This window comes from Odocoileus virginianus, chromosome 26 (assembly GCF_023699985.2).
Source record: "Odocoileus virginianus isolate 20LAN1187 ecotype Illinois chromosome 26, Ovbor_1.2, whole genome shotgun sequence".
In the NCBI taxonomy this organism is placed as follows: Eukaryota; Metazoa; Chordata; class Mammalia; order Artiodactyla; family Cervidae; genus Odocoileus; species Odocoileus virginianus.
In genome coordinates this window covers 40,230,250-40,254,219 of record NC_069699.1, presented here as the reverse complement: position 1 = coordinate 40,254,219, position 23,970 = coordinate 40,230,250, and the positions used below count along the sequence as shown (strand labels likewise).

Here is a 23,970-nt window from a genome sequence, read left to right as displayed (position 1 = left end):
TACTACTTTAGAAAGTACAAAGCTTTAACTAAAAGTTTAGATCAGTGAGCTAATGCTTATAATTAATTCATTTTACCAATCCATTTAGTCCTGAAAATTATCTTCATTCATATGTTCTTAACACAGTTTAAAATAGAACAATACATGCAAACTTTAATTTTTCTATAGAATATTAACAGTCTTAAAATGTCAACTTAGAATCTTCCACATTCTTTAGTAATTTTGTCCCTGGTACAGAAAAAGTTCCAGAAGACCCAACAGCATGGTAAAGACTGAGGGGTGGAGAGGCCTGAAACCCAGTTTGGGGGGTGTCGTGAGGTGATGGGCATCTCTTGTGGCTCAGCTAGTAGAGAATCCGTCTGCAATGCAGGAGACCTGGGTTCGATCTCCGGGTTGGGAAGATCCCCTGCGGAAGGGAAAAGCTACCCACTCCAGTATTCTGGCCTGGAGAATTCCATGGACTATACAGTCCATGGGGTCACTAAGAGTCAGAGAGGACTGAGCAAGCTTCACTTTTCACTTTTACTTTCAAGAGGAGATATGTATTTGGGGCAAGTGAGAGTGATGTACTAAAGCTAGCTCCTACAATTACAAGAGCTAATTGTTAAACATTCAAGAATTCTGTAAGCTAGATACTAAACTCTTGGATGCCTGAAAATCACCACGGTAGGAATATTTATACCATGGAAATTGGCAAACACTACAAATCAGGATTTTTTTCTCCTGGAGCATCAGATTTCCAGCATATCATTACTTAAGAGTGAAGCCACTGGAACTTAGAAATGCACACTGTAAATTACCAAAGGATGAATAATACTTTCTTATATATAACCAATGATTAGAAATGTAAACAAAGTAGACAAACATAGATTTAAATAAACTTCACAACATTTTTCATCTCTTATCATATAATCATAGTCCTCTTAAGAGGATAAAGGCAAAAAGGAAATCATGTGTATTTATTACAGTGTTACATATCAGATTTATATAAGTATGTATACACATATATATTACCTTTAAAAAGGCAAACTTTATGGAATCTTTGGAGATCTTTACAAAAAGGAAAACTTTTTATTCAAATTATTTTTCTAGGGTTATATTTTTCCAATAGTAAAAATTCAAGGAGCCAATAAAATAATTGTATAAAATTCATATCCTCTGTCATTTAAAAATGATCAATAACATTTTCAAATCAAGATTTTACTAAGAACAAAATGATAATCAATTAACTTGGAATTTCATAAGTTCAAAAATACATTCTCTAGAAGAGTCCTTTTATTAATTTACTTTAATAAAGCTATAATTAGCTTATAGCCCTTAAGCATGAGTTCAGTAATCACTCATAATATTGACACATACTTCTAGAGTTACCTCTCATTTTATACTGCTTCCAGAAATGAAGTATTTTTCAGCTAAACTAGTAAAAGTCTCTTACTTTATTTCAAAATAATTACATAGCACTATACCTAATAAAATGTTAAATTAACTTTAATAACATTATCATTTAAAATATACAAAATCTATTTACCTGATTTGACATAAGTGTGGAAACGCAGTTATAAAATGCATCGAGTTTCTCGGGTTTAATGCCTTCTAGTGCCTCCTTCTTGGTGAAGAGATTTATAACCTTTGGGTACCAAGTGTTCATTATCTTCTCTTCTGCCTTTCTAGCTTGTATTGATAAATCATTTCTTAGTGATTCACAATCAATTGGGCCTTTACCTCTATTTATGAGAAAAAGAATGATTTAAAGCAAACAAATTGGTCATGATACAAAATGAGTGAAGCAAGTAAGATAAGCTAAAATTTTTTTTAATGTAAAAACTCCTAAATATTTATCAGTTATAAAAATTATGTAGTCAAAAATATAAAGACTCAAGCAGAAGACATTCAAATTTTAAATGTTAATTAATAAATATGGGATTTTACCTAATTCCAGTTAAGTCTAGCAAAACTGTATTGGCAAATGTTGTATAACCAAGGTCCAGTAACATTTTCATGGTTGGATGAACAATGTGCAAATTAGCTAATATTTGGTTTCTTGTCTGCAGATAGTTAGAATGCCAAGGCTTAGAATAATCCAGGCCTCTGGAAAAGCAAAACACTGCATCAAAACAGGATTCAAATGACATATTCTAAATTTTAGTAAGTAATATTTATGGCATAGAATTAGTATAAAAGTGAGAAGACTGGAGATTGAGAAGAGAGAAATGTGGTCAGCAATAGGAAACTTAGTAGATAAGCATGTAACAAAAATACATCAAGATCTTGAGAGTTCATTATCTTCAGAGAGAATAAAGAGATCATTGGTGCATAAGGAAGGCTGACGGGCCATGCATGAGTTCCTTAACTTCCACTGTGCTCTGGCTCAGTTACCCTATATAAACAAACTTGGTCTGTAGGACTGGGAAGAAGAGATGGAAAAATCTGTCTGGCATACTCCAAAGCTTACTTACAAAAAACCAAGTTGAGTTATACATCCATAAAGTTTCTCATAAGTGTATAATCAACAACTAGGTAAGTCCAATGTAGAGGATACATTTAGGGGAGGAAAAAAACAGTATTACAATTCTTTTACATGTTTTCAAAACACTTTGAGCTTCATAATTTTAGCCTTGACTGTAAGATCGATCAGTTTATTTTCAGTCTATTATCAAAAACTAGATGCAGTACTGCTTTTTAAAAGATTTACTCACACAGGGGATTCAGGTAAAGGGCCACCTTCATCTTCAAGCCAATTAATATCAGGTTTCACGAGAACACTCCTTACTGAAAAAAAAAAGAAAGACAGTATCTTATAGATAGATAAATACTTCTTGAAAATCTTTGCAAGAACTAACTGAAATCAAAGTTTCAACTTTTGATAATGAGTAGTATAGCTTAATATACATCAAAATGAGTATAAGAAAAAAGGCCCTTGTTTGAAAGAAAATTAAGCTTTTGGTACTATTTTGGCCCTACTTTGAAAGTGAATTTAAATACAGTAAAGCTTTAATAAGTCCTCAACTATTTTCATCTTATGTATACCAAGGTCACTGGCATAATAACTTAAAAAATTAATCCAATTAAAAATTTCAAAGGTTATTTCTCTAATAAATCTCCCCAATATTAAATCTCTCCACTAATATTTTCTTACATCCTATAAATAGCATAACTACAACCATAAAGACAAAGTAAAAAGTTTAAAAAGTATTAGTTAATAAGCACATTAAAAATCACAAAAAGTGCCCTTAAAAACGGTGCCCATAAAAAAAAAAGAAATGGTGCCCATGAATTACAAAGATTTGATTAGATTATAGGCTCAAAATAAAAACTCTAAAAATACATGCAGCTAAACATATAATGTTTATTATTTATATTTCTGCTTTTGATTGGGATAGGCAGGGGAACAAGCAAGCTTGGTGTGTGTTAAATGCAGCTTACCCAAATATCTCTTCATGCTTTTTTCAAAATCACTTGACACCTCGTTTATGAGACTTTGCACAAGTTCTTCCTGTTCTTTTCCTTCCTTCAAAGACTCAGGTACCAGCATTAACATGTGATCCAGCCATTCCTGCTGAATAGGTACTATCGGACTACTCTCTACACATTGCTTCAAATAAATATAGTTGAACTGAGAATATAATAAGAAAAAAATAAATATTCTAAATAGTGTAGCCTTTCAATGATATATGTGCAAATGTAGCACTTCGGAATAAAAATATTATAAAAAATAACATGCCTTTAGAATAAAAATATTTTACCCCAAAGTATGACCTACAAAGAAACTATTTTATATATTTATTTATGATGAGTTCTCTCCAAACTAATGTTTTTAGTATACTCTTCACTTTCTCAAGGCAAAACAAAGATCCTTTGTCTAACTTCCTATTCCTTCATTTAACAAATACTCATTAATTCAACAAATATAAAAGTATTGTTCCAATGCTCAGGATTTAGTAGTAAACAAAGCCCAAATCTCTTGGAGATAATATTCTTGTACAATAGCATCATAATATAATTTCATAAATTCTCCTATAACAAAGAGTAGTCTGACAAAAATAGACATAAACAAATGGAAAGATAGTACCTGAGCTTCGTAAAGATCTTTTAACATCACAAAAATTTTAATTTGTCCCCCAATCAATTTAATGCAATACCAATAAAAGTACACATATTTTTAAGGAACTGGACAAGTTGAGCCTAAAGTTCAAGTGGAAAACTAAACATGTGAGAATAGCCAAGAAATCCCTGAGAAAGAAAATTTACAAAGAAGAACTTGTCTTAGGAGACATTAAAACATACTATAAAGTCTCCCTAATGAGAATAGTGTGATGTAGGTACATGAATAGACAGACCACTTTGAAAAAAATGAAAAAAAGAAAGTCCAGAAATAGATACAGCACATAGGAAAATGTAGCATATAATAAATGTAGCACCCCAATCACTGAAGCAAAGATGAAGATTTTAATAAATATTTCTTGGACAACTGGTCAGCCATTTGGAAAAAGATTAATTTAACAGATATCTTCCAACATACAGAAGAATAAATTCCACATAGATTAGGAATTAACTGAAACAATAAAACTATACAAGGCTTAGAAAAAATTGATAATATTCTTCTACGTTTGAGTGTAGGGGAAAACTTCATAACTATGATTCAAACTCCAGGTGTAGAAAAGAAAAAAATAATTAACAAATTCTGACTGCATAAAATTAAAATGCTTGCATGGCAAAAACCCATATAATAAAAGAGGTCAAAAGATAGCTGACAATCTGGGAGAAAATATTTGCAACATGTATCTCAAATAAAATGGAAAGAATGCTTAAAAATTTAGAAGATGAGTAAAACTTGAGGACATTATGCTAAATGAAATAAGCCAATGACAAAATATACCTTACGATTTTACTTACATGAGGTATTTAGAGTAGTTAAGTACATAAAACGAAAAATAGAATGGTACTTGGCAGGGACTAGGGGGAGAAGGAAATGGGGAATGTTTAATGAGTGTAGAGTATCAGTTTTGCAAGATGAAAATATTCTGGAGATTGGTTGCACAACCACGTGAAAATACTTAATACTGCTGAACAGTATACTTTAAAATAGTTAAGATGGTAAGTTTTATGCTATGTGTATTTTATTACAATTTTTTTTTAAGTTTTAAATAAAAGGGTGAAATAAATAGAAAAATGAACAGGAGAAATGAACCACAATTTCACAATAAAAATATTAACAAAAATGGCTCTTAACCATGTGAAAAGGTGTTTGATCTTCATAATTAGAGAAAGCAAATTTAAACTACATTGAGATACCATTTGTCACCTTTCAGACTGACAAAAAATAAAAAATATGACCTCTATATTCTGTGGTAAGACCATGGTGAATCAAGCACTCTCACAAGTTGCAAGTGAAACTTTGCCGTTTCTAACTACACTACATATTGATCCAGAAGTCCCACTTCTAGAAATGGAAAATATACCTCCAACAATATGAAAACACACTTACACAAGGTTATTCATTGCAACCGAATGCTAGAAATATTTGAGAGCGGCTGAATAAACAACACACTGGTGTGTTCTGTGCAGAAATAAGGAAGAATGAGGAAATCAAGTGAGCACATCTCAAGCCTTAAACTTACACAATGTTATACGTTGATTACATCTCAATGAAGCTGAGAGAAAATGTAGATCTCTATAAATGTACGTGGGGTGATTTTGGGGGTGTACTGTGAAGTTAAAAAGCAAAAGAATATAGTATGATGCATTTTGTGTAAGATAAAAAGGAAAATAAGAACATTTATCTACTTCTTCATGAAATGTTAAATGCAGAAAGGATAAACCAGAAATCAATGTCATCAGTTATTTAAGAGGGAGTGGGTATTAACAGACAGAAAGCACTGGGTGGAGGATCAGGGTAGAAGGGATGAAGGATGCGTCTCCGAGTACAGATTTGGATGCAGTTCTGACTTTAAAATATGCTAGTGTTTCACATGCTCAAAAACACGAATAAAGAAAATCAGTAAGGATGAGAGTAAAAAGCCAAAATGAAAAAGAAAGAAACAAATGAACCTAAATGGATTTCAAATTATAAACACAGTCACATTGAAAGGACTGTAGAACTAACCAAACTAATTTTTGAACACAGTATTTTGATATATGCCTTCAAGCTAAGTACATAAAACTATAGACAAATATTGAACTACAGTGAGTAGATTTCTCACATAGTTGGCAATTTAAAGACTGTTTACATGTATTATAGAATTTAGTAAAATAAGTAAACATATTATGGTTCATAAAATTCATGTTTCTGAATGTAAGAGAAGGAAGTAACAAAGAGGGAAAGCCTAGAACTTTCCCTGCAAAGAGGGATGGCTAAAACTCTGTGATTTTGAATTGGAATAGGAGGCATCAGCATAAACTCAAGGCTTTCAAGATAGACAAATGACAGAGGGAAGGATGGATGGGTAGATATGTAGATAAATAATTCCCTGGCTCTTTCTGCTGAAGGAACCAAGAAGCAACTACATCTCAGTTACATAGTTTACACTTATGCCCCAATTTCTAAATGCCATTCTCTACTAAAAAAGATCCAAGAATCCTTGGAGAAATGACGATTTCAGGATTAGAACAGGAAAAGTACCGTATAAGGCTGGAACATCTTATTGTGTTGATGGGATAAGCTAAAAAGAACATAACAGGCAACTTGATGTGCTCCCAGTGGCCAAACTTGGGGCAGCTGAACATCAAAACAGACAACAATAACAACACATTAAATTCAACAGCTAAAATAAGACTCCATAGTCCAGGCATGCTAAGTTGCTTCAGTTGTGTCCAACTCTTTTCAACCCTTTGGACTGTAGCCACAAGGCTCCTCTATCCATGGAATTCTCCAGGCAAGAATACTGGAGTGGGTAGTCATTGCCTTCTCCAGGAGATCTTCCCAACCCAGGTATTGAACCCACGTCTCTTACATCCCCTGCATTGGCAGGCAGGTTCTTTACCTGGGAAACCCATAGCCCATATACTGCTATATAAATGAATGAGTGAAGAAAGAAAAAAGACCAAGTTCTTCCTTAATACAAAATTCCAACTAAAAAAATATACAAAGAATGGTGAGAAAATTATTATCTGGCAACCGCCATAGTAATCATTGCTGCAGGCAAGAATATTACTATTATGAGAACAAGTGAATATACAGGAGAATACTTTGTACTCGTTGTACAATTTTTTATAAGTCTGAAATTATTTAAAAACAAAAAGTTTTTAAGGAATGGCCTGGTTGGACATTTTTTCATCTAATTGACAAAGTATTTTTCAATTAGTTGCTTGCTCAAAAATTTTTCTAGAGGATTATTTTCTATGTCTATTCCACTAATACACTGCTTGATCTTAAAGGTCTTGTGGTGGCCCCCAATCTCTTAACAGACTGACTCTGTCTAGTTATGAACCTGATCTTCTCCTCACTCTTTCTCTTTCCTCTCTCCCTAGGTGATTTCACCTAGTCTCATGACCATAAATATAAGCTATATATGTTGATGTGTTCTAAATCTTTCTCTCTAGAACTCAGTTCTTTCTGAAATATTCAGCATAATCAAAAGACATCCCTTGATGGCTGCTATCCAAAAGTCTACAAGCAATAAATGCTGGAGAGGGTGTGGAGAAAAGGGAACCCTCTTACACTGTTGGTGGGAATGCAAATTAGTACAGCCACTATGGAAAACAGTGTGGAGATTTCTTAAAAAGCTGGAAATAGAACTGCCATATGACCCAGCAATCCCACTTCTGGGCATACACACCAAGGAAACCAGATCTGAAAGAGACACGTGCACCCCAATGTTCATCGCAGCACTGTTTATAATAGCCAGGACATGGAAGCAACCCAGATGCCCATCAGCAGACGAATGGATGAGGAAGCTGTGGTACATATACACCATGGAATATTACTCAGCCATTAAAAAGAATTCATTTGAATCAGTTCTAATGAGATGGATGAAACTGGAGCCCATTATACAGAGCGAAGTAAGCCAGAAAGATAAAGACCGTTACAGTATACCAACACATATATATGGACTTTAGAAAGATGGTAACGATAACCCTATATGCAAAACAGAAAAAGAGACTCAGGTGTATAGAACAGACTTGTGGACTCTGGGAGAAGGCGAGGGTGGGATGTTTCAAGAGAACAGCATTGAAACATGTATATTATCTAGGGTGAAACAGATCACCAGCCCAGGTTGGATACATGAGACAAGTGCTAGGGCCTGGTGCACTGGGAAGACCCAGAGGGAACGGGTGGAGAGGGAGGTAGGAGGGGGGACTGGGATGGGGAATACATGTAAATCCATGGCTAATTCATTTCAATGTATGACAAAAACTACTGTAATGATGTAAAGTAATTAGCCTCCAACTAATAAAAATAAATGGAAAAAAAAAAAAGACATCCCTTGATCTCCTAGTTTCTAATCAGATTAGAAAATAGATCAGAAACTCAGTTTTCTGATCTGAGTCTCAGCCATCTCAATAAACAGCACCAATTACCCCATATATATACACACACACACACACACACACACACACACACACATATTTGATACTTACAACTGGAATATACATTCTTCCTTCAGCAAAGAGATACTTATTTTTCTAAGTGAAACTATGTGCTTCAAAGCGTCTTTTGAAAACTTCCTACTTTAGGTCCCCACTATAGTCTCTTCATACTTCTGTCACAATACTTGTTGTATTTAACTGAATATAATTATTTATATTTTTTAATTCAACAAGCATTTATTGAGTATCCACTATTGGTACTCAATAACATAGTTGTTAAAGACAAAAAGATGTTCAAACAGAAGCAATTCCTAGCCTCAAAACTAGAAAATAGAGCACTGTAATGCATAAAAGGATCAAGGGAATATCTAAAACAATGTGCTAAGTAAAATAATAAAAATAAGCAGTGTATTAACATAATAGGAGCAAATAAGAAGTCATCTATCCAAACCCATTGGAATAGGGTAGACTTCCTGGGGATGATAACTGAGCTGAAGTAGAGACAGCCAGGTAAAAGGAAGCATGGATGGTGAGAGGATGTGCCAGGCAAAAGCAGTGTGGTGAGAAATGATATATTTCCCCAAGGATGAATAAGCCAGTCTGTGTTGGTGAAGCATAGGATATGATAGAGAGAGTGGTAAGAGGAGAGACAAGAGAATAGGTAGGAGTCACATTACAGAAAGGTTTGCATGCAAATTAAGATTTAATTCTATACGTTGCGGGAAGCCGCTGATGGCTGCTATAGTCAAGGCAAAAGATGAAGGCCCAATCTAAGGCGAGGGCAAGAAGAGGACTAATTGGAAAAATATTCATAGCATTCAGAGACTAACTATATGTCAGGTGGGCAGTGGGAAAGGGGGAAAAAGAAGTTAAGATACTTATGCTTCAAGCATGAGTGACTGGATAAATAGTGATAATTAGAATAAAGAATAAAGAGGAATCAGTTTCTTCTTACGGAAGAAACTGATAAGTTCATTTTTTCTGACATGTTGAATTTGAGGTATTTGTGCATCAAAGTCTATGGGAGTCATCAAAATATGAAAGGTACTTGAAATCAGAAAAGAAGAGAATCATCCAGGAAGATTTAAGGAAAGAATAGCAAGCCACAGTCAGACAAGGAAGAGAAACCCATGAAGATGACAGAGAAACAATATTTACAGAACCAGAAAAATAAGTATAAGGGCATTTAAAATAAACGAATATTGAGCAGTGTCAAAAGTCAGCTAGAATTGTCACTATTTCTTTTTTAGCCATTCTAATGGGTATGTAGTGATTAACTTGTCATAATTTTAATTTACATTTCCCTAATAGTTAATGATATTGAGCATTTGGTGTGCTTATTTGCCATCCATATATCCTCTTTCGTAAAATGTCTATCCATGTCTTTTACTCATTTTCTAATTGAATTATTTTTATTCTGTTGAGTTTTGAGAGTTCTTAAATATTTTAAATTCAAATCCTTTGTTCGATATGTGATTTGTCAAAAAGTTATTGCAGTATGTAGCATGTTTTTTCATCTTCTTAACAGAGTCTTTCACGTAGAACAGTTTTTAATTTTGATGACAAATGTTGATGTTGTTTTCGTCACTAAGTCGTGTTCAGCACTGCAACCCCATGGACTGTAGCCCGCCAGGTTCCTCTGTCCATGGAATTCTCCAGGCAAGAACACTGGAGTGAGTTGCCATTTTCTTCTCCATGATGACATATAATTTAGTGGTTTTTCCATGGATTGTGCTATTTAAAACTGAGGTATAGTTGATTTACAATATTAATTTTAGATGTACAACATAATGATTAAAATTTTTATAGATTACACTCCATTTAAAGTTTTTAATAAAATATTAGCAATATTCCCTGTGCTGTACAATGTATCCTTATAGCTTTTTTATACACAGTACTTTGTACCTCTTATCTTATCTATCCCTCTTATCTACCCCTATCTTGCTCCTCCTCCCTTTCCTTTCCCCACTGGCAACCACTAGTGTGTTCTCTGTATCTGTGAGTCTGTTTCTGCTTTGTTATGTTCCTTCATTTGTTTTATTTTTTTAGATTGTACATGTAAGTGAAAACATACAATATTTATCTTTCTCTGCTTGACTTATTTCACTTGGTGTTGTAAAAGGAGATTTTTCATTCTTTTACATGGCTATCACAAATAATACTATTGTGAACATTAGAGTGCATTTATCTTTTTGACTTAGTGTTTTTCTTTTCTCTAGCTATATACTCAGAAATGGAATTGCTAGGTCATATGGTAGTTCTATTTTTAGTTTTTTGAAGAACCGTCACAGTTTCCCATAGTGGCCACACCAATTTATGTTCCCACCAGCAGTGTACAAATGTTCCCTTTTCTCTACATCCTCACCAACATTGGTTGGTTGTGGTCTTTTTAATGACAGCCATTCTGACAGGTATGACGTGATATCTCATTGTGGTTTTCATTTATATTTCTCTGATGAGTGAATGATGAACAAATGTTGAGCATGTTTTCATGTGCCTATTGGCCATCTGTATGTCTTCTTTGGAAAAAAAAGTCTATTCAGGTCTTCTGCCCATTTTTTAATCAGGTTTTTTAAAATATTTATTTATTTGGTGGCATCAGGTCTTAGCTGTGGCATGCAGGCTTAGTTGCCCCACTGCATATGGGACTTAGTTCTTGGCCCAGGGATTAAACTCATGTTCCCTGCATTGGAAAGCAGATTCTTAACCACTGGACCAGCAGGGAAGTCCCAGGATGTTTGTTTTTTTTATATCGAGTTGTATGAGCTGTTTATATACATTATCAGTCATATAATTTGCAAATATTTTCTCCCATTCAATACGAATATTTCATTTTGTTGATGGTTTTGCTGTGTAAAAGTTTTTAAGTTTAATTAGGACCTATTTGTTTATTTTTGCTTTTGCTTTCTTTGCCTTAAGAGACAGATCCTAAAAAATATTGATGTTATTTATATTAATGAGTGTTCTGCCTATATTATCTTCTAGGAGTTTTATGGTTTCCAGTCTTACATTTAGGTCCTTAATATGAATTGTGCTTTTGATGTTATGTCTAAGAATTCTTTGCCTACTCCTAGATATTCTTCTAAAAGTTTTCTTAACAGTTTTGTTTTACATTTAAACCTATGATCAATTTTTAGTTAATTTTTGTTCAAAGTGCAAAGTTTAGGCTGAGGTTTGAAGGTTTTTGTTGTTTATTTCTCTTATTGTTTTTTTTAATGAGTGTCCAATTGCTCCACTCCATTTGTTGAAAAGATTATCCTTTTTCCATTGAACTGATTTTTTGCACTTCTGTCAGAAACAACTGTTTATAGCTGTGTGTGTCTATTTCTGAGTCATCTATTCTGTTACACTGATAACAGGTATTCAATTATGTAAAAATAAAAGGTTTTTAAAAGTTACCTGGAGGTGTAGGGAGAGAAATATCGGAAAAACATCCTTTCGTTTGGCAACTAGTGGTCATTAGTGAAATCAGTGATGAAGTGGTGAAGTTCCTAGAAGCCAGATTGCCAAGAGCAGTGGCGTTAAGCGTGAATGATTATTTTATACCCAGCTACCTACTTTGGATTGTAAATCAGTAAAGGCAAAAACTGGAGAGGAAAAAATGAGGATGTTAAACACATACACCCAAAAATAACTTGCCATTCACCCAGCCTCACATTAAATATTTGTAAATGTTTTGGGGTTGTTTTTACTAGGGTTCTTAAACCTAGTAAAGGGACATATCCACAGCCAAAGTCTCTAGAAAAGTTGGGAGGCAGAGGGAGGAGAAGAAAACTTTAAAAGACAGAAAAACTTGGAATAGCTAAAATGAGGTTCTTCCAAAGATATGCAGTTGGTAGAAAGGTACCCTTAGTACCTTTATCTATCCCTTCCTCCATCCCGAGAGGGAAATTTAAAGGATTAAGAAAGCCTGCAGCCCCATTTGGGAATATGCTTCATATATTCCTTTTTTGTGTAATCAGCTCCATAACTTTCCATATCCTTTACTGCTAAATAAATTTTACATGTTATCACCTTTCCAACAAGCACATCACGGTTCCACTTTGTCACCCATGCAGTCAGTGTCTTTTTTTTAAAATTTCTATCATCCAGCATGTGTAGCGCACAACAGATTCTAAATAAGCAGACATCCTTACCTCAGTATCAGCACGATAAAAATGGAAATGCATTCCCTTTATGACTACCACTTTGAATATTTTTTTCTTTGGGATAAGAACAAAAAAATATTTACAATTAATCCTCAAATAATGAATGGCAACAGGAATGTAACTTGTAAAACCTGCATTGTCATCATGACATGCTTGTTCCCTTAGGCAGAGGAAATAATCTGCTTCTAAATTTCTTCTCTAGGATGGAATATAGCAGGTGGTCTTAGAAGGAACTACTTTGTAACAGCTTGAACATTTTCAAAACAAGAAATATAAAAAATTCAACTCACTCCTTTCTTTTTAATTTCACTGGTCATCTGTCAAAAGCAAACAAATAAGATAAAATTAAATCAAGAAAGTTTTTAAAGTAATTTTACTATTTTTAATAGAAGTATAAAGTTTTAAATATATGCATTATTCTTTAAAAACACCAGTTATATTGAGATTGACATAAAACAATAGTTGAAATAGTATATCACAATAGTTTTTAAAGAGAAAATATAAACCTACAGTTGGAGGATAATCTGGCTCTGGTGATGAAGATGTTCTTTTACCCAGTGTTCTGTCTAAATTCCTTTTGGCTCCTTCAATTCTGAAATTTACAGTTAGAAAAATGTATGACTCTCTTGACTATAACATTAAGATATAATAAAACATTATTATTTGAATATTTTTTCAATTATACTTAAGAGATATTCAAGAGTTCTTTATCTTACTTAATTTTCTATAAAAAATAAAACTTACCATTATCAATGAGTCCTTAATTTTCATATTATTCATGTGTAATATAAAAGGAGACTATAAATAATAGCCCATAATTTTCAATTATAACATCACAATTTTTAAGTTAATCTGATATGGGCACTTATATGTATTATCTCTATTCAAACATCACCCTGTCAGAGATTTCCCTTGCCCTTTATACTAAGTAGCACGTCCTTCACTATCCATCCCTTTTATCCTCACTTTCCCTGCTTCATACTACTTAGCACCATTTGACGTATTATGTGTTATAGACCATTTTATTCATTCCCTTATCCTCAATACCCAGAATAGTATCTGCACATAATCAGTCAGTTCAGTTGCTCAGTCATGTCCAACTCTCTGCAATCCCATGGAACGAAGCACGTCAGGCCTCCCTGTCCCATCACCAACTCCTGGAGTTTACTCAAACTCATGTCCATTGAGTCAGTGACGCCATCCAACCATCTCATCCTCTGTCATTCCCTTCTCCTCCCGCCTTCAATCTTTCCCAGCATCAGGGTTTTTTCAAATGAGTCAGTTCTTCGCATCAGGTGGTCAAAATATTGGAGTTTCAGTTTCAGCATCAGTCTTTCCTATGAATATTCAGGACTGATTTCCTTTAGATTTGACTGGTTGGATCTCCTTGCAGTCCAAGGGACTCTCAAGAGTCTTCAACACTACTGTTCAAAAGCATCAGTTCTTCAGTGCTCAGCTTTCTTTATAGTCCAATCTCACATCCATACATGATTACTGGAAAAACTATAGCTTTGACTAGACAGACCTTTCTTGGCAAAGTAATGTCTCTTCTTTTTAATATGCTATCTAGGTTGGTCGTAGCTTTTCTCCTAAGGAACAAGCGTCTTTTAATTTCATGGCTGTGGTCTCACCATCTGCAGAGATTTGGGAGCCCCCCAAAATAGTCTGTCACTATTTCCCCATCTATTTGCCATGAAGTGATAGAACCAGATGCCATGATCTTACTTTTCTGAATGTTGAGCTTTAACCCAATTTTCTCACTCTCCCCTTTCACTTTCATCAAAAGGCTCTTTAGTTCTTCCTTGCTTTCTGCCATGAGGGTGGTGTCATCTGCATATCTGAGGTTATTGATATTTCTCCTGGCAATCTTGATTACAGCTTGTGCTTCATCCAGCCTGGCTTTTCGCGTGATGTACTCTGCATGTGAGTTAAATATGCAGGGTGACAATATACAGCCTTGATGTACTCATTTCCCTATTTGGAACTAGTCTGTTGCTTCATGTCCAGTTCTAACTGTTGCTTCCTGACCTCCATACAGATTCCTCAGGAGGCAGGTCTTGTATTCCCATCTCTTGAAGAATTTTACATAGTTTGTTGTGATCCACACAGTCAAAGTCTTTGGCAGAGTCAACAAAACAGAAGTAGATGTTTTTCTGGAACTCTCTTGCTTTTTCAATGATTCAATGGATGTTGGCAATTTGATCTCTGATTCCTCTGCCTTTTCTAAATCCAGCTTGAATATCTGGAAGTTCACGGTTCATGTACTGCTGAAGCCTGGCTTGGAGAATTTTGAGCAATACTTTGCTAGCATGTGAGGTGAGTGCAATTGTGCAGTAGTTTGAACATTCTCTGGCATTGCCTTTCTTTGGGATTGGAATGAAAACTGACTTTTTCCAGTCCAGTGGCCACTGCTGAGTTTTCCAAATTTGCTGGCATATTGAGTGCAACACTTTCACAGCATCATCTTTTAGGATTTGAAAAAACTTAACTGGAATTCCATCACCTCCACTAGCTTTGTTTGGAGTGATGCTTCCTAAGGCCTACTTGACTTCGCATTCCAGGATGTCTTGTTCTAAGTGAGTGATCATACCATCGTGATTATCTGGGTCATGAAGATCTTTTTTGTATAGTTCTTCTGTGTATTCTTACCATGTCTTCTTAATATCTTCTGCTTCTGTTAGGTCCCTACCATTTCTGACCTTCACTGTGCCCATCTTTGCATGGAACATTCCCTTTGTATTTCTAATTTTCTTGAAGAGAATTCTCGTCTTTCCCATTCTATTGTTTTCCTCAATTTCTTTGCACTGATCACTGAGGAAGGCTTTCTTATCTCTCCTTGCTATTCTTTGGAACTCTGCATTCAAATGGGTATATCTTCCATTTTCTCCTTTGCCTTTTGCTTCTCTTCCTTTCACAGCTATTTGTAAGGCCTCTCAGACAACCATTTTGCCTTTTTGCATTTCTTTTTCTTGGAGATGGTCTTGATCCCTGGCACACAATAGGTGCTCAATAAACAGTTTTGAATGTAATAATTTATTATTCATAAAATATAACTTCTTTAAATGAAATTATCATATAATCCATTCATCTGTCACCAAATAGATACTTACTTAATGTTTATATATGCAAGATATTCTACTAGGCTTTATTAAAATATTGCAGTGAGAAATTTCAAGGAATTTATAAGCTGAAAGGGTGGGAGGATAAAATCAGTACACCATATAAAAAGTATGGGCGGGGGGGGGGGGAGTATGAGACACTGATGGTTCAGAGGAGGAACAAGTTCACTCTACCAGAAGGCATCTATGAGGGCTATGTGAGCAAGTTAGCATTTGCTATAAGCTTGAAATGAAGAAGAGGATCACAGGTGATGCAGTTTTCTTGGGCAGATAGATCTGAACAGACAAAGACCCTAAGAAACAGGGAGACAAGGCATCAATCAAAGGCAAAAACTGAGAATAAGGAGTTGTCCAATCTGCTCAGAAGTTATGGAACAGATGGAGATAAGTTTGCAGAAGTGGATTGGAATATCTAGCTAAGAGTATCAAATAGCAAGCTTTTTAATTTAGTAGGCAATGGGGAGTTACTGAGATTTTTTTTTAAAGCATCAGAACATATTTAGGAAGACAAATCTACCAGTTTATAAAGGCTAAATATACTAGAAGAGAGGGCCAAAGCAGAAAGTATACAAGGAAAAGAAAAGAGACCCAAGTAAGAAGACTGGAGGATGCCAAGCATGACAGGAATGATGAAGAACAATTCAAGGAGGCAAAGCAGTCATGGTCAAAGGCAAAAGGAGAACCAGAAATTGAAGGAAAGGATGACCACCAGAACCACATAAGCCGAAACTAGTAAATGCCATAGACAAATATCTGTTCTGCTTACAGCTCTATCCACATCACTTAGTGTCATCTCAAGGTCAATAAATAGTAGAATGGATGATCAGAATAGTGGATTTGGGAAAGATTCTGCATGTCTAGTTCAGTACCTTATTTGCTATGTGAATACTCTCAAAAATATCAAACTGTACCCCAGGATGACTGAAGGGAGATGATATTCATCATTTTCTAAGGTAGCTCAACTTATTGCCATATTCTTAGAAACAAATTTCTTGTATTGAGCTTTATGCTTTTAACTTCTATACTCTGGAACTATATATATATATATATATATATATATATATATATATATAAAATCACATTCCTCTTCTATATAACCCCTCCAAAACTTAGTGATATCTATTCAGTTCCTTTGACCAATCCTGTCAATAAGTTACCATTTATGATGAGTTTGTCACATTCTAGGCATTGGCTTCATTGACTATGCTAAAGCCTTTAACTGTGTGGATCACAACTAACTATGGAAAATTCTTAAAGAGATGGGAATACCAGACCACCATACCTGCCTCCTGAGAAACCTGTATGCAGGTCAAGAAGCAACAGTTAGAACCAGACATGGAACAAAGGACTGGTTCAAAACTGGGAAAGGAGTACATCAAGGCTGTATATCGTCACCCTGATTATTTAACTTATATACAGAGTATATCATGTGAAATGCCAGGCTGGATAAATCACAAGCTGGAACCAAGACTTCTGGGAGAAACATCAACAACCTCAAATATGCAGATGATACTACACTCACGGCAGAAAGTGAAGAGGAACTAAAGAGCCTCTTGATGAGGGTGAAAGAGGTGAGTGAAAAAGATGCCTTAAAAACTCAACACATGTGCTCGCTTTGGCAGCACATATACTAAAAATTGGAAAAAGTAGAATACAGGACAGATTTCATTTTTTGGCTCCAATCTGCAGAATGACTGCAGCAAATTTAAAGCGCTTCTCCTTGATAAAAATATGAAACCAAAGGATTAAAATCAAATTCACGCCAGAGGTCTATATAAAGCTACTTAGTATCAGTATGGATGACATTAGGCAAAAACTCTCCGAATGATCTCAAGGCGAGGATCCTTGAGATCCGACAGAAAGGAGATCAAACGCAACTAAAGCAAAATATAAATCAATTTGGGAAGCTAATGGAACTAAAAGCTCCAACATGGCAACTGATGTAAGGTGAATAGAACAGCCTCGATTTGGAGAAAATAAATTAGCAAAAGAAGGCAGAGGATGAATGGATTAATCATCAAAAATATGGGCAATCAACTCCTCCATGCTCATCCATCTCCAAAAAATGACATGACCCAATCAACAACAATGGGCCAATAAATCTATAACATGACATTTACTCCAAGTAAAGAACCTACAGATAGGAAAGAAACAATAGTAAAAGTATGCTCCAAATACATCATTATAGAGAAATGCAAATGCGAATACGAATAGGCCATTATAACCCAGAGGTGCTATACCTTGCCCCTTAACAAGTCAATCTAAATTAGGCAGGTTTAGAAGACTTATCACCTCCTTCATGTTGGTATAGGCAATTTATCAAGTCCCTTTGAAAATAATGAGTAGATTCTTAAAAAGCTGAAAATTTTCTCTTGCCCATCAAATTCCCATTTATTAAGCATAACAAAGAGGAAACCAGATTTTCCCAAAGAATTCATGTCCCTTTGTCATTGCAAGCCTGATATTAAATTCACAAGGTTCACTGGATAGAAACCATAGGAATTCCCTTCCTATTCGAATGTAAGCCAGGAATCCTTTATCGTCATATCCCATGAGACTTGCTACTCAGCAATCAATAAAGAATTTCATTTGATGCAGTTGCTAATGAGATTGGTGTAACAACCCAACATGAGCAATAAGAAAACTAATATCATGGCATCCAGTCCCATCACTTCATGGCAAATAGATGGGGAAAAAGTAGAAACAGTGACAGATTTCATTTTCTTGGGCTCCAAAATCACTGCAGAAAGTGACTGCAGCCATGAAATTAAAAGACGCTTGCTCCTTGGAAAAAAAAGCTATGACAAACCTAGACGGCATATTAAAAAGCAGAGGCATCACTTTGCTGACAGAGGTCTGTATAGTCAAAGCTACGGTTTTTCCAGTAGTCATGTATGGATGTGACAGTTGGACCATAAAGAAGTCTGTGCACTGAAGAATTGATGCTTTCAAATTTTGGTGCTGGAGAAGACTCCTGAGAGTTCCTTGGACAGAAAGGAGATCAAACCAGTCAATCCTAAATGCAATCAACCCTGATTATTCATTGGAAGGGCTGATGCTGAAGCTGAAGCTCCAATACTTTGGCCACCTGATGTGAAGAGCTGACTCACTGGAAAAGACTCTGATGTTGGGAAAGATTGAAGGCAAAAGAAGAGGGTGGCAGAGGATGAGATGGTTAGATACCATCACCGACTCATGAATTTGGGCAAACTCAGAGGCCCCTGGCATGCTGCAGTCCATGGGGCCGCAAAAAGTCGGACACGACCTAGCAACTGAACAACAACAGGCCCTGACTTAAGATCTTTATAACAGTGGATCTCATTTACCTCTCACAGAAACCCTACAAGACAACCTTACAGATAGGAAGAATAAGATAAGTAAAGTTACCTGACTTGCCAAATTTACATTGCTAATAAGCTGCAGAGATGGAATACGAATTCAGGCCTGTCTAATACCAGAGTCTATACTCTTCCCCATTAAACAAGTCAGTTCCTTCAAATTAGGCAGTTTTAAGACTTCTCACTCTCCTCAGTAGCTATAGTCATTTATCAATGTCCCTCTTAAAATATAAGACAAGAATTCCAGATGTTGCTTGACCAGCGCAGAGTGAAAATTTTTCTCTTCCACATTCTAGACATTCTCCATTTATTAAAACAGTATAAGACTGAAACAGATTTCTTGAGTAGCTTTATTTCCCTTTTGAGTCTTATGAAGCCTGACTAAATTAAATTCCAAAGGCTTTCTCACATGGAGTAGAAAACATACTTGGAATATCCTTCTTCCTATTTTCTTTGTTAATTGTCAAGGCCCAGGCCAGACTTCCCTTTATCTGTCACTCTCTCCCTGAGCAGCCTTGCTCTCAGTAATCAATACCTTCAAGGAATTTGCCTTATCCTTTGGTATGCCAGTTGGCACTAGCTACCTTGCGCTGTAACAATCCCAACATAAATATGTCTAACTTCCTTGAGCTCTTTATATATAAATACCACTCTTTAATATAGCAATAATTTTCTGGAGTGTGTTTTCTCCTTCTGCTGTAAATAATCAATAAAAAAGAGCTGAGAAGAATACAAGAAGGAGCCTTTTCACTCCCTGCTTTTCCTTTTTGTGTTAACAATCAAAAGCAGATAAATAAAACTGGATAATTTCAAAGGAGTGTGTGAGAGACTACATGTGGTAAAGAAGAGAAAGGTTGGTCTGAATCAAGAGGGAGGCAGTGGCCAAGGAAGAAGTGGCTCATCCCTGGAAATCTGGAAAGCTACAAAATAATTTTCTATCTTTGCTCAGTGTTCCCAGGATCTGCTCCCAGCAGGGGGCCCAGTCAGCCCAGGACTCCTTATATCCCATTTTATTCCTGGAACTCTACCACAGACCTCACCTGATTTCTACTCCTCCCCAGGCCCCTGATACTCTAGTGCCATTGACAATTTCTCAGTTCCTAAAACACACTGAAAGCATTCCCATTTCAGGGCTTTCATGCTTGCTATCCCCTTTGCTGGAGTGGTGTTCCCATGTTTATTTAAATGACAAGCTTCTTACTCTTTAAATCTCTAAATATCATGCTCACAGGAGTTACCTGCAATGTTCCTAGAAACACCTTCTCTATCCCACTGTTTTATTTCTTCACAGTATCTATCACCATCTAAAGGATTAATATAATCTTTTTATTTTTTGCTTTTACTGTGTTTACTATCTGCCTCCTCCCACAAGCATATAAGCTTCTGAAAAGACTACAGTACTTTATGTTGTGTTCTCTATGGTCTTTCTAGTAACAAGTACAGTGTCTGTGAAACAGTAAATACTTAATATCTGTTAAACATATGTAAGAGAAATATGTATTATAGAGAGGGTTAAAGCTGCACAAAAAGGATTAGGAGAAGGATTTCCAGAGAAGGTAATTCAAAACCTAAGCCTTGAATAAACAGTATAAGTATTCAGGCAGAAAAGTAAGCTTCAGTGAATAAAGTGTGAGGAAGCAACTGTGAAATTATTTTTTCACTAAATGTAAAAAATATAATATATTCATGGAATTCCAAGTGGTTCAATATGACACCCTTGAGATTATGAAAGGTTCTGGAGCAAGAACAACATGTAACTCCTAAAGAACTCCTTTTTTCTCTAGTCTAAGTCTACTGAAACATTGATCAGAGTCTTAGAAATGAAAGGGGTAAAAGGTATCTAACAAATCTATACTACCATTAATATACCTTATACATTTGGATTTAAATATGATTAGAAGATTGACTGACTAATAAAAATGTAATTCTAAAGAAGTTATATGACTAATGGCAGTGGTGGTTTAGTTGCTAAGTTGTGTTCAACTCTAGTACCATTGACTGTAGCCTACTCTTGCACCATGGACTGTAACCCACCAGGCTCCTCTGTCCGTGGGATTTTCCCAGCAAGAATACTGGAGTGAGTTGCCATGCCCTCCTCCAGGGGATCTTCCAGACCCAGGGATCAAACTTGAGCCTTCTGTGTGTCCTGTGCTGCAGGTGGATTCTTTATCTGTTGAGCCATCAGGGAAGCCCCTAACTTATTTTAACTAGCAACAAAACGATCATAACAATATAACAGAGAGAAAAATGTAGTCAGTTGTGAAAATATATATAAATGAAGCAGACCAAAAAGGGAAAGAGAATTCAGAAGGATAAGCAGAAATCCACCAGAGAGAAATTCCATTTTATAGTTCAGTGTTAAGCTCAAATCTGACAGGTGAGCTCAACAACTTTTTCTTCTTATTTATTCCCAGAGCCCAGCAGAGTCAGGTAGCTAGGGAATTCTCTGAATTGACTGAACCATCCTTATCACAGCCTTTGGTAGCTGGTGCCTACATTAGCTGTGTTTTTTTTGTTAGTTTGTTTTTTGGCTGCGCTGGGTCTTCATTGTTGTGCCCAAGTTTTCTCTAGCTGTGGTACGTGAGCTTCTCATTGTGGTGGCTTCTCCTGGTAAAGAGAAGAGCTCGTGGGCTTCAGTAGTTTCGGTGAGCGGGCTTAGTACTTGTGGCACACAGGCCTAGTTGCCCCGCAATATGTGAAATCTTCCCAGACTAGAGATCAGACCCATGTCCCCTGCACTGGCATGCGAATTCTCAACCACTGGAAGACCAGGGAAATCCCTAAATTAGTTTTAATTTCCACTAAATTGGAGGGGAAAGGGCAGGATTTTAGACTCTATTTTCTTCTGTATAGAAAAAATTTTAAGTACAAATAGTTTCAACATTTTTCACTAAGTGTTTGCTTAAGGGCAATGCTATGTAGAGGCCCAGTTACTTGTTTTTACTTTCAGGGACCAGTATGGTTATCATATATCATGAGGAGGAATAGTGTGGTGTTCAAAGTATGTGAACTCTAGGACTAGACTGTCTGGGTCCAAACCCAAGTTGTGAGGCCTTCAGGCAAGTTACTTCTTTGCACCTCGGTTCACTAATCTACAAATAGCAGGTAACAACAGTACCCATCTTATAGGGCTGTTGTGAGAAGTATAAGTAAAACAATAAAAACAATGCTTAGAATAAACACTGTAAGCACTGTACAACATTCATGCTCATTACTATTACCTTTTCAATTGTTTTCCTAATTGAATTTGATGATGGTATTTTGCTCATGAACAACCGAAATAGTTAAGATGTTTTATGAGTGTGCAAACACAGATTATTTTACTCAAATTCCAAACAAGGATTATTTACTAGTATGCTACTTACACTAACTGATTAATTGTCTTCTGCTGCTCCCTGGATCTCCTGTAACTCAGCAACTTACTTTGTGCTGGGGTGTCAACACCTATGTCTTCAGAGGGACGAACGATGGGAGGTAACTTCAAGTTCAGAGCCTCTTTTTCTGCTGCAATGGCAGCTTTGTTTGGATCTGACATCTCAGTCCCCTAAAGATTAAAATACTCTGTACTGTGAAGAGAAAAAGTCCATAAAGCCATTATTGTAAAAGTTAGTCTCAATCTATTTATTACATATCTTATATATCACTATCAAAGGTTTTAGGTCTCTTTATATCTTCCTCCCAAGAATGGTAGTTGAGATAAACGGGTAGAGATTCCTGTTAGAATCCTACCGTTCCCTGCTGTAAAGAAATGAAGCTTTCACTTGCTGTGAGTGAGGGCTTCCTCATGGATGAAATTATGGAACTGGATTAGATGCTGTCTAAATACCCTTACAGTTCTGAAATTTTGAGTTCAAATTTTCCCTAAAATGCAAATCACAACAGCAAAATCCAGCAGTCTAGGTATAATCCCTTTCCCCCAAAAGCTGATACTTTACATCTTTAATATTTTTAAACATCAGTATTTTATCTTAGCTTTTCCTCCTTCCTAGAAGCAACACTATGATCAAGCAAAACATAGGCATACTAAATGCCTAAGAAATCGGAAATGTCATATAAGTGCTGAACAATGAACTGTGATAGCAACTGCATTTGCGGAGGATGCCCACAAAACTCGGGGAATCCTGCCTTGAAAAAGAGACGATTTGGGCGGATATCCAATTCAAAATCTCCTGCCCTGGGAGGAGGGTGAAGAAAAAAGTTGAGGACAAGAAAGTACCTGTCTGATTGCTTTCACTTCTTCCGGCTGTTCGGGTAAGAGGGAAACGTTCAGAGAATTTCTCCAATGATGAAAGGAAAAAAGAAAACGATGGGTGAAACGTCCGGAACCCCACAGGCTCCTGCCGAGCTGGGCGGTCGCCGCGTAGAAACAAAGTTGTCGCCATGGAAACCGCCGCGGTCGCAACTGGATAGAAGGGTAAATGTTGCCTGGAGAGGCAGTTGCTGAGCAGAGACAGATTAGGATTATCATGACAATAATTCATTACTCGAGTAAATGGAGGGTGGGTGAATGAGATTTTTTACTTAACTGCCTTCCCTTGGAAGGGGCGGTGGAATCGCTGGAAAACAGATTTATGTAAAACACTCACTGTCAAGGAGGATCAAGTCTTCAAGGGTCCCACAGCGACTTCCCTGTAAATATTATAACTAATCAAGAATTTATCTTGTTTTTCTATTTGCTATTTGTTTAGACCGCACTTTTCCTTCAGGAAATTCTTGGCAGAAAAAGTGTGTACATTCTTTGAATATGCATGGAGAGAGAAACGTGAAACGTTGCTATTTGAGACTGCACAATGGATAATCTAAGTGATGATAGCCTGCACAAATACCATGTGGATAAAT

At 35.9% G+C, this 23,970-nt stretch overlaps 1 protein-coding gene across 1 annotated transcript in view; it reads right to left on the bottom strand.

The window, feature by feature from the left end:
• Positions 1–23,626, bottom strand: part of DNAH12 (dynein axonemal heavy chain 12) — a 175,832-nt gene extending 152,206 nt beyond the window's left edge. Inside the window, exons 1-8 of the mRNA XM_070455873.1 lie at positions 23,348–23,626; positions 22,497–22,697; positions 13,185–13,266; positions 12,965–12,991; positions 3,424–3,613; positions 2,697–2,769; positions 1,930–2,088; positions 1,529–1,724 (exon numbers count right to left, since the gene is read on the bottom strand). Coding sequence (XP_070311974.1) covers positions 1,529–1,724; positions 1,930–2,088; positions 2,697–2,769; positions 3,424–3,613; positions 12,965–12,991; positions 13,185–13,266; positions 22,497–22,666 — 897 coding nt within the window. The 5' untranslated portion in view covers positions 22,667–22,697; positions 23,348–23,626. The remainder of the gene's footprint in view (positions 1–1,528; positions 1,725–1,929; positions 2,089–2,696; positions 2,770–3,423; positions 3,614–12,964; positions 12,992–13,184; positions 13,267–22,496; positions 22,698–23,347) is intronic.
• Positions 23,627–23,970: the final 344 nt, after the last annotated feature.